This window comes from Candida oxycetoniae, assembly GCF_023343755.2.
Source record: "Candida oxycetoniae strain CBS 10844 chromosome Unknown scaffold14, whole genome shotgun sequence".
NCBI classification, from domain to species: Eukaryota; Fungi; Ascomycota; class Pichiomycetes; order Serinales; family Debaryomycetaceae; genus Lodderomyces; species Lodderomyces oxycetoniae.
Genome location: NW_026055483.1, coordinates 206,552 through 219,684, shown reverse-complemented (window position 1 = coordinate 219,684; position 13,133 = coordinate 206,552). Strand labels below are relative to the sequence as shown.

At 38.5% G+C, this 13,133-nt stretch overlaps 5 protein-coding genes across 5 annotated transcripts; 3 read left to right on the top strand and 2 right to left on the bottom strand. All coding sequences in view use genetic code 12, as the record gives it.

The window, feature by feature from the left end:
- Window positions 1–85: 85 nt before the first annotated feature.
- KGF56_004473 (uncharacterized protein) lies at window positions 86–1,693 on the top strand (the record flags this gene model as incomplete). The annotated part of the gene is made up of 1 exon (XM_049325916.1): window positions 86–1,693. The coding sequence occupies one exon, from the start codon at window positions 86–88 to the stop codon at window positions 1,691–1,693; it is 1,608 nt and encodes a 535-aa protein (XP_049178546.1).
- A 1,246-nt stretch (window positions 1,694–2,939) lies between these two features.
- On the top strand, window positions 2,940–7,166 carry SKI3 (SKI complex subunit tetratricopeptide repeat protein; the record flags this gene model as incomplete). The annotated part of the gene is made up of 1 exon (XM_049325914.1): window positions 2,940–7,166. One exon carries the CDS (start codon window positions 2,940–2,942, stop codon window positions 7,164–7,166), a length of 4,227 nt encoding a protein of 1,408 aa, XP_049178545.1.
- A 1,009-nt stretch (window positions 7,167–8,175) lies between these two features.
- On the top strand, window positions 8,176–10,161 carry KGF56_004471 (HAL5; the record flags this gene model as incomplete). The annotated part of the gene is made up of 1 exon (XM_049325913.1): window positions 8,176–10,161. The coding sequence occupies one exon, from the start codon at window positions 8,176–8,178 to the stop codon at window positions 10,159–10,161; it is 1,986 nt and encodes a 661-aa protein (XP_049178544.1).
- Window positions 10,162–10,377: 216 nt separating this feature from the next.
- TPK1 (cAMP-dependent protein kinase catalytic subunit TPK1) lies at window positions 10,378–11,616 on the bottom strand (the record flags this gene model as incomplete). Its single annotated transcript, XM_049325912.1, has 1 exon — window positions 10,378–11,616. The coding sequence occupies one exon, from the start codon at window positions 11,614–11,616 to the stop codon at window positions 10,378–10,380; it is 1,239 nt and encodes a 412-aa protein (XP_049178543.1).
- A 598-nt stretch (window positions 11,617–12,214) lies between these two features.
- On the bottom strand, window positions 12,215–12,970 carry KGF56_004469 (uncharacterized protein; the record flags this gene model as incomplete). The annotated part of the gene is made up of 1 exon (XM_049325911.1): window positions 12,215–12,970. One exon carries the CDS (start codon window positions 12,968–12,970, stop codon window positions 12,215–12,217), a length of 756 nt encoding a protein of 251 aa, XP_049178542.1.
- Between the last annotated feature and the right edge of the window lie 163 nt (window positions 12,971–13,133).

Below are 13,133 nucleotides of genomic sequence, written 5' to 3'. Positions count from 1 at the left end.
TTCAGAATCTGCGATGATCTTCGCAAAAAGTATTTTAGTTTTCCATAGATCAAGGAAAATCATATACTATTCTTCTCCAGCCATCATGGCGAACATATATAAAGATCCTGGCTCAAGCTCTGTTAGGAACGGCAAAAAGGTCAATGCCGGCCCATCACAACCACCACAGAAGAAGAAGAAGAATTTTTCCAAAGACAAAAAACTCAATTCCAAGCTACAGAAAATCGATAGGGAATATAAAGATGCTTTACTATCGGCCGCTGGAACTGACTACCTCTTACCAGAAGAGGTTGGATTCTTAGAGGCAGAGGGCCCCATGGAGAAAACATTCAAGTTTAAACAAGATGACATTGCTCAGGCGGTGGATTTGAACACAGCAATAAAAAAGTTTGATTTAAAACTAAATGAATTTGGTCCTTACCAGTTTGACTTTTCGAGAAATGGTCGAAACTTGCTAATAGGGGGAAGGAAGGGCCATGTAGCGGCCATAGATTGGAGAACTGGGGGTCTAAGTTCAGAATTGTATCTCAATGAAACCGTGCATGCAGTAAAGTACTTGCACAATGAACAGTATTTTGCCGTGGCACAAAAAAAATATACATTCATATATGATAAAGAAGGAATAGAGCTCCATAGGTTGAAGCAGCATGTGGAATCTACTTTACTCGATTACTTGCCATATCATTTTTTGTTGGTTGGTGCTGGTCACACTGGATTCTTGAAGTACCACGATGTGTCCACGGGTACTTTGGTGAGTGAAATACGAACTAAATTGGGTCCTACTTTGGCCATGAAACAAAATCCGTGGAATGCAGTGATGCATCTAGGCCATGGGAATGGTCAGGTAACTTTGTGGGCGCCAAATCAACCAGAACCATTGGTAAAGCTTCAGTCGGCTCGTGGTCCAATACGGGATTTGGCTATAGACAGGGAAGGCAAGTACATGGTTGTGAGCGGGGCTGACAAAAGTATGAAAATCTGGGATTTACGAAAATTCAAAGAGTTGGATCAATATTATACACAATCGCCAGCATCTTCTTTGGATATCTCAGACACTGGTCTCCTAGCGGTAGGTTGGGGCTCGCACGTCACCGTGTGGAAAGATGCACTTGGAAAAAGCGGCCGTCAGCTGGAGCCGTATATGAACCATTTATTACCCGGATCTCAAGTATGCAAAGTTAGATTTGCTCCTTTTGAAGATATATTGGGGGTTGGACATCAATCAGGTTACAGCTCACTAATTGTTCCCGGTGCTGGAGAAGCCAATTATGACGCTTTGGAGTTGAATCCATACGAAACTGTGAAGCAGAGGCAGCAACAGGAGGTACGTTCCTTGCTCAACAAGCTACCTGCTGATTCCATCTCTATTGATCCAAATATGATAGGAAGTGTTGACAAACGGGCAAAATCAGTACGACTAAAACCGGGAGAAATCAATGAATTGGATGGCAGTATTAGCGGCAGTGGTGATGGAGCCTCGAAAATGGAAATCAAACCAGAAGTCAAGGGAAAGAACTCGTCTCTTAGAAGGCACTTGAGAAAGAAAAGAGAAAATATTATTGATCAAAGGAAGTTGAAAGTGGAGAAGAATTTGAGATACGAAAAGGAAAAAAGAGCGAGACTTCATAAGTTGTCTGCGGGTGACGATGGTGACAAAGATCTATTGAATTCTGCCCTAGCTAGATTTAAGTAATCAGTGGTTGTGGTTTATCTCCCCCACTAGCTTTGTTTTATAGCTAGTAGTAATGTCACCCAAAACTCTTTCGAGTATTGCATTTTCCCACTTCATTGTCTTGTATTCATCTTCACTAATGCAGTAGGATCCCTCGCCCACGAAACTTGACTCTTGGTTACCTTTATCTGTACTGCGAACCGTGTTGTCTTCCTTCTCTAGACGTTGTCTACTGACATTTGTGCTTTGTCTGATATCGTACGTCATGATTGTAGACCTATCGTCGTCACTCAAAAACTCAATAAAGGATTGTCCACAAGAAGCCTCTCTAGAAGTATGAGTACCCACTAGTAGCAATATCTGGCACAAGTATTTCAATTCTGTATTATCCTCGTACAAGATTAACTTATAGAGGTTCAAGGGTGGAACAACATTCAAGTCAACCCTGTGATGTAGATGGCCATGTAAAATGAAACTCAAGTATTCCACCTGCCGCATCAACTGTTCTGGAACATGTATGCCATTCTGATCCTTTGTACAAGAAAACCGGTTTGAAAATAGTTCTAATGTATCGTCTCGAAGCTGTAAATCTTTCAGAGTGATCAAGGCATCAAGTAGTTGAAATAAAGTTACAGGATCCGCCAAGACTTGCCATGAGGACTTGGTCAGGACTGGAGAGTGAGAAAACTCGGATAGCCAATGTATTACTGCTGTGGCTAGTTTATGATGGTTTTCTGTTGTCATGAGAAGAAGAGGATGGTGAGAAATGGGCCAAAGTAACTTGAAACATCTCAAAAAAAAAAAAAAAAGAAATAAATGGCTGCAAATTGCAAAAAAAAAAAAAAGCTTTGTTAAAGAATTGAAAACCCAATACTATAGAATGAACCACAGAGAGGCATATATTTTGAGAGATTCCAACGGGTTTGAAAGGCTCGCTTCAATTGGGGAAGAAGGAGAACCCGTTTTCATTCCAAAATGAAAAACAGAAAACCCACACAAATGTACTTTCTCTTTTTCACTGGCGTGTAGTATTGATCCTCCAAAACTAATCGATGTGACCATGTTGAGTATTTGTATTTGCTGCAAAGAACCTATTTCAATATTTTGTACTTTTGTCTAATGGGTTCTTTGTAAACAACGTTTGCTCTGGTGCGATTTTAATTTTTTTTTTTTTTTTTTTTTTTTTTCCCTTTCCTTTCTAACCCCAAGGAGTGAAATTTATCAATTTAAGTCTTTACATCAGTAGATCTCTACTTATGACCAAGAGATGTCCGGCGTGAAGAGCATTCTAAAACTTGCTAAGAGCGCTCTTGAACAAAATGATCCTGAGTCTGCCTTGGACCATGTTCGGGCGGCCCTTGATACTGAGCCTAATTCATACTATGCATATGTCTTCCAGGGAAAAGCGTACCAGTTACTAGGAGATATGCCAAAAGCAATAACCGCGTTCAAGAAGGCTACTGCAATTGAACCCGATAATCTTTTGGCCTGGAAAGGTTATCTACAACTCGTCAAGAACTTAAATGATCATGAACAGTTTTTTTCTGTATTGACGTCTATCAGTAGTATTTTGGTGAGTCAGGGCATTTCCATTGCTGATTCTTTACAAGTTCTTCGAGAGTATTTAGAAACCCACAAGATGAAAAACAACGACGAACTATATGAATTGTACCTTAGAAAAATCATGCCTGGTACCGAGTTGGGAGATCTTATTGGCAGCTCAATCGAAAACCCTGAGACCATTTGCAAGAAATTATTGGATTTCAAAGAAAATCAAGTTGAAAAGGAGGTTGTGGCAAAAATCTCCAAGGAGAGGGTCAGATATGGAAGGACGCTTACTTTAGATCAGAAATCCAAACTTGACACTTTGGCGTGGTCAATATACAAAAGCGCAAAAATATTAGAATTATATGATGCATTCCTAAATATATGCAATGACGATGCATTGCGACGCAAATACCAAGAAAAATGTCTCAAGTTCAAGTATGAGCTTTTGAAAGTTTGTCCAGAAAAACCGCCGTTGATTAAGGACATTAGACAATCTATTGATGATATGATTTTATTAAAGACTGACAGTTTGTTTTGTTGGAATTTGTATTTCAACTGGAACGATGATGTTAGTGTTAATCATCTAGATGAGGATAAAATTATCACATATTTAGATTTATTTCAAAACGAAGGTTTGGGTCGGATATTGTTTGCCTTTGTCATGAGCGACATATCACCCTACAATAAAAAGAAGATTGTCGACAGTCTAGCTCATGGTAGTGTCGATGATGCTATAACACGACAAAAAAAACTGAATAGCGATACCAAGAAAGATTCGAGTAACTTGGAGGGAATAGCTGTTGACGATGATAATGATGATAGTGGTGGTGGTGGTGGTGATAAGGATGATGCAAATGCTTCATTTTTTTTGCCCCAGGAAGAGGTTATTAGTTTAATGATCGAGGGTCACGCCAAGGCCAACACTTCAGTGCTAGCTAATAGGATAATTGTACATTTTTATATTCATCTTCGCGAGTACAATGTTGCTTCCGAGAGATGTCGCGAAGGGATTAAGATATTGGCTGATATACAAAGGACGTTTGGAGTAGACTTGAGGAATACTAAGGATGACTTTTTGTGTTCCCTTGCTATTGTGTATACGTATTATGAAGCTCCCAAGAATTTCAGTCGGGCACTTCAGTTATACGACAAGATTTTGGAGTCAAAACCGGACGATGTGAGAGCCAAGGTTGGGAAAGGATTGATACACGTAGAGAGAGGCGATTTGGAAAAAGCTCGAGTTCTCTTGGGAACTGTTTTAAAAGATCATCCTGAGAACTTGGAAGCAGTATCTGAATATTATTGGTGCCTTGTTAAACTTGGGAAACTCGAAGAAGGTAGGAATGGACTAAAGAGTTTTGTAGCAAAGATCACTGGTGCAGATTTACACAGTCGAGAAGTGAGAGCAATAGCTAACTGGAGAATAGCAAAGAGTTTTATAGAAGAAAATGACGTACAACAATGCTACCAATATTTGATTCAGTCTTTAAAAGACTCGGACTTGTATGCGCCTTCATACACTTTATTGGGAGTATTGTTTGAGGAGCATTTTAAAGACACTGAAAGAGCCCGAAAATGCTTTTACAAGGCATTCGATTTAGATGCCAACGAAATAACAGCTGCTAGACATTTAGTGGAGCAAGCATTGATTGAAGATGAATGGGAAGTGGCACAAGTGCTTGCTACTAGGGTGATTAAAAATGAGCACTCGAGAAGAATGATTATGCGTGGGGATATACCTGACGCATCTTGGCCATACAGAGTACTTGGTTGCGCGGCACTAAACTTCCGAGATGACGCAAAGGCTGTGGAGTGGTTTCAAAATGCACTTCGTATTGACTCGGGCAATTATGCTTGTTGGGTTGGTTTAGGAGAAGCTTATTCGAATTGTGGAAGATTTGAAGCTGCTTCCAAAGTTTTTCAGCACGCACTCAGTCTTGGTCACCAGTATTCCTGGACAGTGAAATACATGTTGGGTGTTGTTCTTTGCGAAATGAAGAATTATAATGAAGGATTAAGTCATTTGTACTCTGCATTAGAGAATCAACCTAACGAAGAGTGTATTATTAGTGCAATCTATGAAGCCAACATTGAAAATACCAAAACATTTATACAGTTGGGCTTTTTTGGACGTGCAATTAATACCAACTTAAAGAGTTTGAGGTTTATAAAGCAAGCTACTTCATTGAATAGCTCTTCTCAGAAAGTTTGGAGGGCTCTCGGAGATAGTCTCCGAGTATTCATCAAGATACGAGAGTACATCAATGAGGCTCCTTTTGACGAAATTCTTGACATATTTGCAAAAGTTGACATCTCGAAATTGTCGGAGACTTTGGATGATTCAATTACAATGGTCTCTATCAAATCACATATTTCGGAGGGAAGGAAAGTAGAGGCGTTGCTTTTACTTGCGGTTCTAGCAGCCGCTGCGAGTGTCAGTTGTTTGTCTGTTAAGTCAAATAAGATCTTGAAGGCAACTGCATTTTATAATTTGGGTTTGAGTTTGTTGGAAGCGTTTCAAAATTTGGGTAATCATTCCTACGGCGAACTTTCCGTGCAGCACTTGAAACATGCCATTAAACTTGAGCCTAACAACTCAAACTACTGGATGGCCTTGGCGAACGTTTACTTTTTTCTGGAACCACTTATAGCCCAACATTGTTATATTAAAGCCATTTCTTTGGAGACAAAGAATGCAGAAGTTTGGGTAAATTTAGCAGCATTGTACTTGAAACATGATGATTCTCAACTTGCTCAGCAGACATTTTTGAGAGCCCAATCTGTGACACCACAAGATGCGCAGTCTTGGTTAGGAAATGCTATTGCTGCAGAAGCTAGTGGAGATTTGGAAAAGGCGTCGAGTCAATACGCACACGCTTTTATTCTTTCAAAAGGAAGGCTAGCGTTGGCTCAGTATGTGTTTGGATTGTCAGTGTTGGATAGGAGTACTGGTCGTGATTTGAAAGATATTGAAACGGCCCAGGAGTTCAGTATCAGCAACCAAGCCATGCAGCTGTATCTTAAATACTATCCAGATGACGTACCAGCGTTGAACATTGCATTGGGAATAGCAGAGAGGTGTAAAGATTTTGACAATGCACTTAAAATAGGGCATAAGCTAAGCACAATCTATGAAAAATTATATGAAGAATCTGAGTCTCAATTGGTAGTGGACAACTTTGCTTCTTTGAAAAGCCAGTTATCGAGACTCAACTTGGGACTTGGTGCTTTTGAAAAGTCGATTGAACAGTCGCAAGCTGCTTTGGATCTTTGCGGTGGTGCTGGTGCTGAGGAAGAGGAAGAGGGGGATGAGTCTTCACTGATAATTATGAGTAGTAGAATTACATTAGGACTTGCTTATTTTTTCAGCAACATGTTTCAAGATGCAATTGTTCAATTGAGGCTGTTGTTAGCGGCTTGCGGCCAATTACCAAGTGTTATCACTTTAATTGCCCAAGTCTTGTATGCACATAACACCGCAGAGAGTAAACAAGCAGCAATTGATCAATTATTTGCATATATCGAAGAAAGTGGATCGTCGTTATCAGTTATTCTCACTTTAGGTGCCATTTCGTTGGTGGAAAACTTGTCAGAGTACCTAGATGCAATTAAGGATGAGTTGCTTGGGTTGAACTTGAATGAAATTGTTTCTGATACTCACCGGGAAATTCCCAAGCTTTTGGATGAGATTAACAAAAGGATTGGAGACAATAATGAAAAAATTTGGCTTAGATATGCTTATTTGTTTCCATCCAATTACAATATTTGGAAGAACATAAATCCTGACATTGCAAAACAGGTTGTTTTATCAGCAGATAATAAGGTCACAGGTAGCGAATATGCTGAAGCAATGATCAAAACAGGTAAATTACGTGATATTCAAAGAAGTTTAATGATGAATCCCTGCAGTCCCGTAGCAATTGAAGCTTTGAATATGTGTTTTTAATAAAAAAAAAAAAAAAAAAAATAGAAAGATACTATTGAGAAGAATATATAACATGTTACCTGATAATTGTTACATCACGTAGCATGTTTTTCTTTTTTTCAAAGACTATTTGATAACCCCTTGGTTAAAGCTCAACTTTGATATCCCAGTTTTTCTTATTTACAGGAGTCTCTTGTATATACCCTCACGTACTTTATTTGCTCCAAAGTGCGACTTTTTCGCAATTCAACAAGCAGATCTTGATACAAAAAGGGAGATAATATGGACGTATGTGACTAGGTATGTGCTTACCTTGCAAGTATCTTTTTTTTTTTTTTTTCTTCCTCTTATATATTGCCTCCTAAGCAAAGTTGCAACTATTTTTCCTACCATCTTTACAACTTTACTTGTCAACCCTTTGTTTCATTCTTTCTCACTTTACAAGTTTTGTAGATTTCGCAGCCAAAAATTAAAAAAAAAAAAAAAAAATATTGCAAAAATTGCTAAGGCAGTTTCTTTGGATGACTGAATATAGTAATCAAACCCGTCAGTTCTGCTCCACTAGCTCGCTTTGCTCGCTAGTGTCGATTTTTTCTTGATGGAACATTGTATTAAAGTGCCTTAGATTTTGATAACTATATATTTTTTCTACTTTGATAATTGCTAGATAAAACAAGCCTTTGAGCTTAAGAGTATTTGAAAACTGACTGACTCCATTTGTAAGTTAAGACTTTTAAGCTTTTCAATGGACACCAAACCCTTGTATAGAGTTAGTGTAAGGAGTGAGCTTGTAAGTAGCCTTGTTATTTACAAGGTATTCTTTTTTACTTAAGGTCAGGTGCTATATATTAACCATAGAAGGGTAGCGGGCCCCTTTATCTCACATTTTTTCAATTTTTAGTACGCCGAGATTCAAGTTTTTTTGTTTTGCTCAAAAATTTCCAAATTTGCTATGGAATTTGATGCAGAACATAATATGAACTAATTCAATTGAGTTTCCTTAACCATTTTGGCCGAATGACGTACAACAATGGGATTGTTTAGAACAAGCAAACGGTCACGACTGCCATCAGACAGTCTAGTTGCTGAACATGTCATATCTATTTCTTCTAGTGAATCGGTAAAGTCAACCTCATCTGGCGGTGGTAAAATCAAATCGCTATTTAGTAAAGGAAGAAAACGAGGTAGTTCTGTGAACAGTATAGACTCAGAAGTGCAAAAAGGCACTCCACTGCATTGTGTATCATATAATATCGAACCTCCGAAACTGCCGTCTCGTCTTGGAAATGCTAAAGATCATAACTATAAGAAAAGAGTCAGTACAATTATAGAGAATAATTATAGTGATGGAGATGGCAATTCGGTTGACGAACTGGAAAATGGAAGCGAGGTGGATAGCTTTGATTCTGAGTTGGAGGAGGAGGACGACGACGACGACGACGAGGAAGAGGAAGAGGAAGATCATCTTCATCCACTCAAACCAAAGTATGGTTCGAGCCGTTATGACTTGGGTCAACAGTTGTCTACGATAATGGGCTATTGTGGTTTGAAAAGAGACTCTGCACATTCAGCTGAACAGGCAAACAATGAAAGTAAGAAAACGTACTCTTTATTGGATCCAAACACAAAGATACGAAAAATTTCCTTGTCTGCTCAAAGATCCGAATCCGTGATTGGCGAATACCAAATCCGTTTGATCAGAAATTTGACTTTGAAACTACAAAAATTGATGACTCAAAATGTCTGGGCGCTTTTGGAGCGAGAAAAATCTCTTTATCAACGGTATGGAGTTGTACGTGATGTGATTGGCAAAGGAACCTATGGTATAATTAAGGTAGTTGACCCAAACACAAATGGGTCGAACGGGTCCGGTTCTGACGACAAAGTTGTTGGTAAGATTGTAAACAATATGGATAAAACACTATACGCTGTAAAAGAGCTAGCACGAAAAAAAGATGAGAAGATTGACCTTTACATACAGAGAATTTTATCCGAGTTTGTTATTTCTTCAACACTAAACAATAAGCACATAAATGAGTCATTTGACTTAATGGGAACCAAGGTTGAATCGGGCTTGAAAATCAGCCAAGTGATGCAGTGCAGCCGAGGAGGCGATTTGTTTTCCTATATTTTAACAGGTTCCGATGTAAACAATAATCCTGTTACCGACATGTCCTTGTATGAGGTTGACTGCTTTGCTAAACAGATAGCTAAGGGCTTAAAATATATGCACTCTCATGGTGTATCGCACTGCGACCTCAAATTGGAAAACATCTTATTGAGCTATGAAAACTGCTGCAACAACAAGTCTTCTTGTGCTACCAAAATCCTTTTGAAATTGAGTGATTTTGGCAAGTCATTTGTATTCCGATCAGAAATGGATAAAGCCGAGCAAATGTTGAGTGGCTCACAGGGACTAATTGGATCTCAACCTTATATTTCACCTGAAGAATTTGTAGCAGTAAAAACAAACCAGCAGTATTCTTCAGTTAAAAAGGATATTTGGGCCTTTGGAATACTTGTTTTGGTGCTATTAAATGTGCGAAGGCATTATTATAGGGGCTCCAGTCATTTTATCCGACGAGGAGACGGACTTGTAGCAAGTGATGGGTCTGACAACACTGGCGCGGGGTACTTGTGGAAAACAACGGAGTTGAAGTACAATGCGAACGGTAAGAATCGAGAATTCAAAGACAAAGTTTTCAATGAATACACACAGAAGCGGTTGATTGCTGATTACCATTCTAGTTCCAAAGAATGGACCATCAACAGGGAGGCGAGCTTCCCACCTATTGATGACATCTGCCAACTAGTGAACACAGAAGATTTTGATAAAGACACGAGTAGCGACGAAAGCGTGCAGTCTATAAAGAACAACCGTGACGGTGATGATGAACTTGACGAATTAAGAGTAATGATTATTTACAAATTACTTGATATGAACCCAGCTACAAGGATGTCAATGGACGAGTTCCTCAAAAGTGACTGGATGACCGCAACAGAAGCATGTTTTTGAGTTTCTTGCTTTGGTCAGCATTCACAGGATATTATCAAAAAAGACAATCCTGAAGCATGCAAGGAGGTTTACTAATTAGCATGAGTATAAGATTTGTTTCTTACTTTTTTTTTTTTTTCTTTTTTCACTTTATTTTATTTTATCTTGTTTTATTTTATTTTGTTCTTTTCTCCCATATCATTTGTTGGAAAAAGGTGAAACTACAATCTTTTTTGCTCAAAAATCTTCAAATAAATGTTGATACGGGTCTTCTACTGCACTTATACCATAGTCCAAGTCTTTATCTTCAGGATACCTATCAAATTGTGAAGTATCACCAACCCCCGAGGTTATTGGTGGCTCATAAGGCGTTTCTATGTCTCTAGACAAGAGTCTCTCCCAAATCACTTCTTTAAACCAGGGATGGTATTTCACATCGTCAGAGCCACCCTGTAGATTCCCCAATCTTTGCGTTAGATCTTTTACTATCAATTTCTGCAAAAGATCTAAAATGTCCGGTGGGAGGTAGTCTGGGTATGTGATAGTTCCATTCAAAATGTTTTCATATGTCTTCATTGGCGTGGGATCGTAAAACGGGGTATAACCAGTTAACATCTCGAATATCAAAATCCCAAAAGACCACCAGTCCACCGATTTGTTGTACGGTTTGGTGGCAACTACTTCCGGTGCAATGTAGTCTGGAGTACCACATAGCGTGTAAGTAACATCCGTAACCTCTTTTGCAAATCCAAAATCTGTCAACTTTATATGGCCGTTTTTGTCTAACAAAATATTCTCTGGTTTCAAATCGCGATAGATGATATCTAGATTATGCAAGTATTCTATAGCTAAAAAAGTCTCGGCGGCATAAAACTTCGCCACTGGTGTTGGGAACCTCTGTGATTTTCTTAGTAACGAGAACAATTCACCTCCTTCTATGTAGTCCATGATCATGAATAGGTTATGACAGTCGTGAAAAGTTCCCCACATTCGGATTATAAACGGATGCTGTGCAAGTTTCAACATCCTACGCTCGTCATTCGTATGTTCAACTTGTTTCATATTAACCACTCGTTCTTTCTTTAATACCTTCATGGCATAAAAACGACCATTGTGTATCGAGCGTGTCAAGTGAACCCGCCCAAAAGAACCCGTTCCCAATGTCCTTAAAATTTGAAAATCGTTCAACGTATACTTGCCCTTGGTTGTAGTATCTCGGCAAGCATGTCTTGAAACTTTCTTCGTTAAAGAATTGGACACTAACGACGTATCATGATTAACTGTACCAGTGCCATTATCAGGATTGGCAATCCTTCCGCTATTGTTTGCGTTAGACACGGAATTACTATTTTTGGATAGGTTTGACGCTTCCAAAGCATATACATTCTGTTGATTCTGCCTTTCCGCTAGCTGCTCTAAATTTATATCATCGTTTGGGGGCTGAGCCTTCAGATCCTCTTCTTTTATGGACGTCATAGAATTTTTCTTGGTGGAAAGCTTGAATAGATCTAGGTTGAGCAAGAAGAAAAAAATAAAAAGGAATAAAAAAGAAAGACTTTTTCGATAAATGGTATAAATGATATGACGATCGTGAGTATTTTCAACTCCCAGTCGATGATGTACACTTCTTTTCTAATTAAATGCACTCTGATTTGAGTTAGCTGGGTTCAATTGGTATATAGTTTTCAACTATTTTTTTTTTTTTTTTTTCCTTTTGCATATTTAATATTTTTTAGAAAATATCTTTCCAGCGTTAATCGTGAATAATTTCAAAAGTTGCATTCTCTATTGTGGATATATAGTTATTGCCAAGGGGTGAGAATATTTTCATCTATGGAGACTGTACAATTGTTTAATAGCTATGAGCGATATGTAATGGATGTCTTTTCAACGCAGTAGAGAGGATCTAACAATTGGGCAATCCAGAGAGAGCGCGGCGAAACGGGAATGTTCTAGACCAACAAGAACTGGTGCGTAATGCAGCCAAATACAGGTTTAGTTGCATATAAATGGGCAAGCAGGGGGAACTTACTCCCTATATATATATATATATTACTTTCTGGTCTTCTATATTCTATTTCTTATACAACATCTGTAGAACAAACTCCTTGGTATCATTGTCCCAAACCCACCAGAACTTGTCTGACATTTCATTTTTACCTTGTGGTTTTTCTATTTCTTTTTTATTTGGCAAAACAATTGCAATGTTTTCATATGGCTCGGCTGAAATAATCAAAAGTTGATTGTCGCTTTCATTGAGCTCTTCCTCTTCATCACCATCATTGTCGCTACGCATTTTCTCAACATATTTTGTATACATATTTTGATTCTTTGAAGTTAGTTCAAAGTAAGACATAAATCTGAAAATAGGCTCTTCAACCGTAATTTTCGGAACCTTGACAGATATTATTAAACCAACTTGGTCAGTCTCGGGATCCCTGATTTTACTGATCTTGTACTCCGGTTGTCCTATCTTCTTCCAAGATCGTTTTTCAATATTACTGATGCTAATTTGCTCATTAATCTTTTGCTGGTACTGATGCTGTCGGTGTTGCTTTTCATCCAAAACTCTCCTTCGCTCTAAATTGACATGGTGCTTTCTCCCACCTAGATGCGATATGTATGAAGCTTCATTGTTATGTGTTGTGAGACAAAGTCTACACTCTAAAAGTCCAAGGTGATTTCGAAATACGTATGGGTCATTTTCTATGTCTAAAATGTGGGTGGCCAAGAGTTCTTGCACTCTTTTCTTAGTGTGGATATTCGCATCTTCAGCACTGGCAATACCACCCGCGCCCTTTTTCGAGTTAACCCTATCAGAATAGTCCATCTCTCCCTTTCTCTCTTACTCTCTTACCTTCTTATTCTCTTACTCTACCTTTAGTTCAAACAGTACGTGTACTTGCTGCATAGTTTGGTTTGATGACTTTATCACGACTTTTTTTTATTGAATACTATTTGTCGTAAAATAGACGTGTTTTTTTTTTTTTATA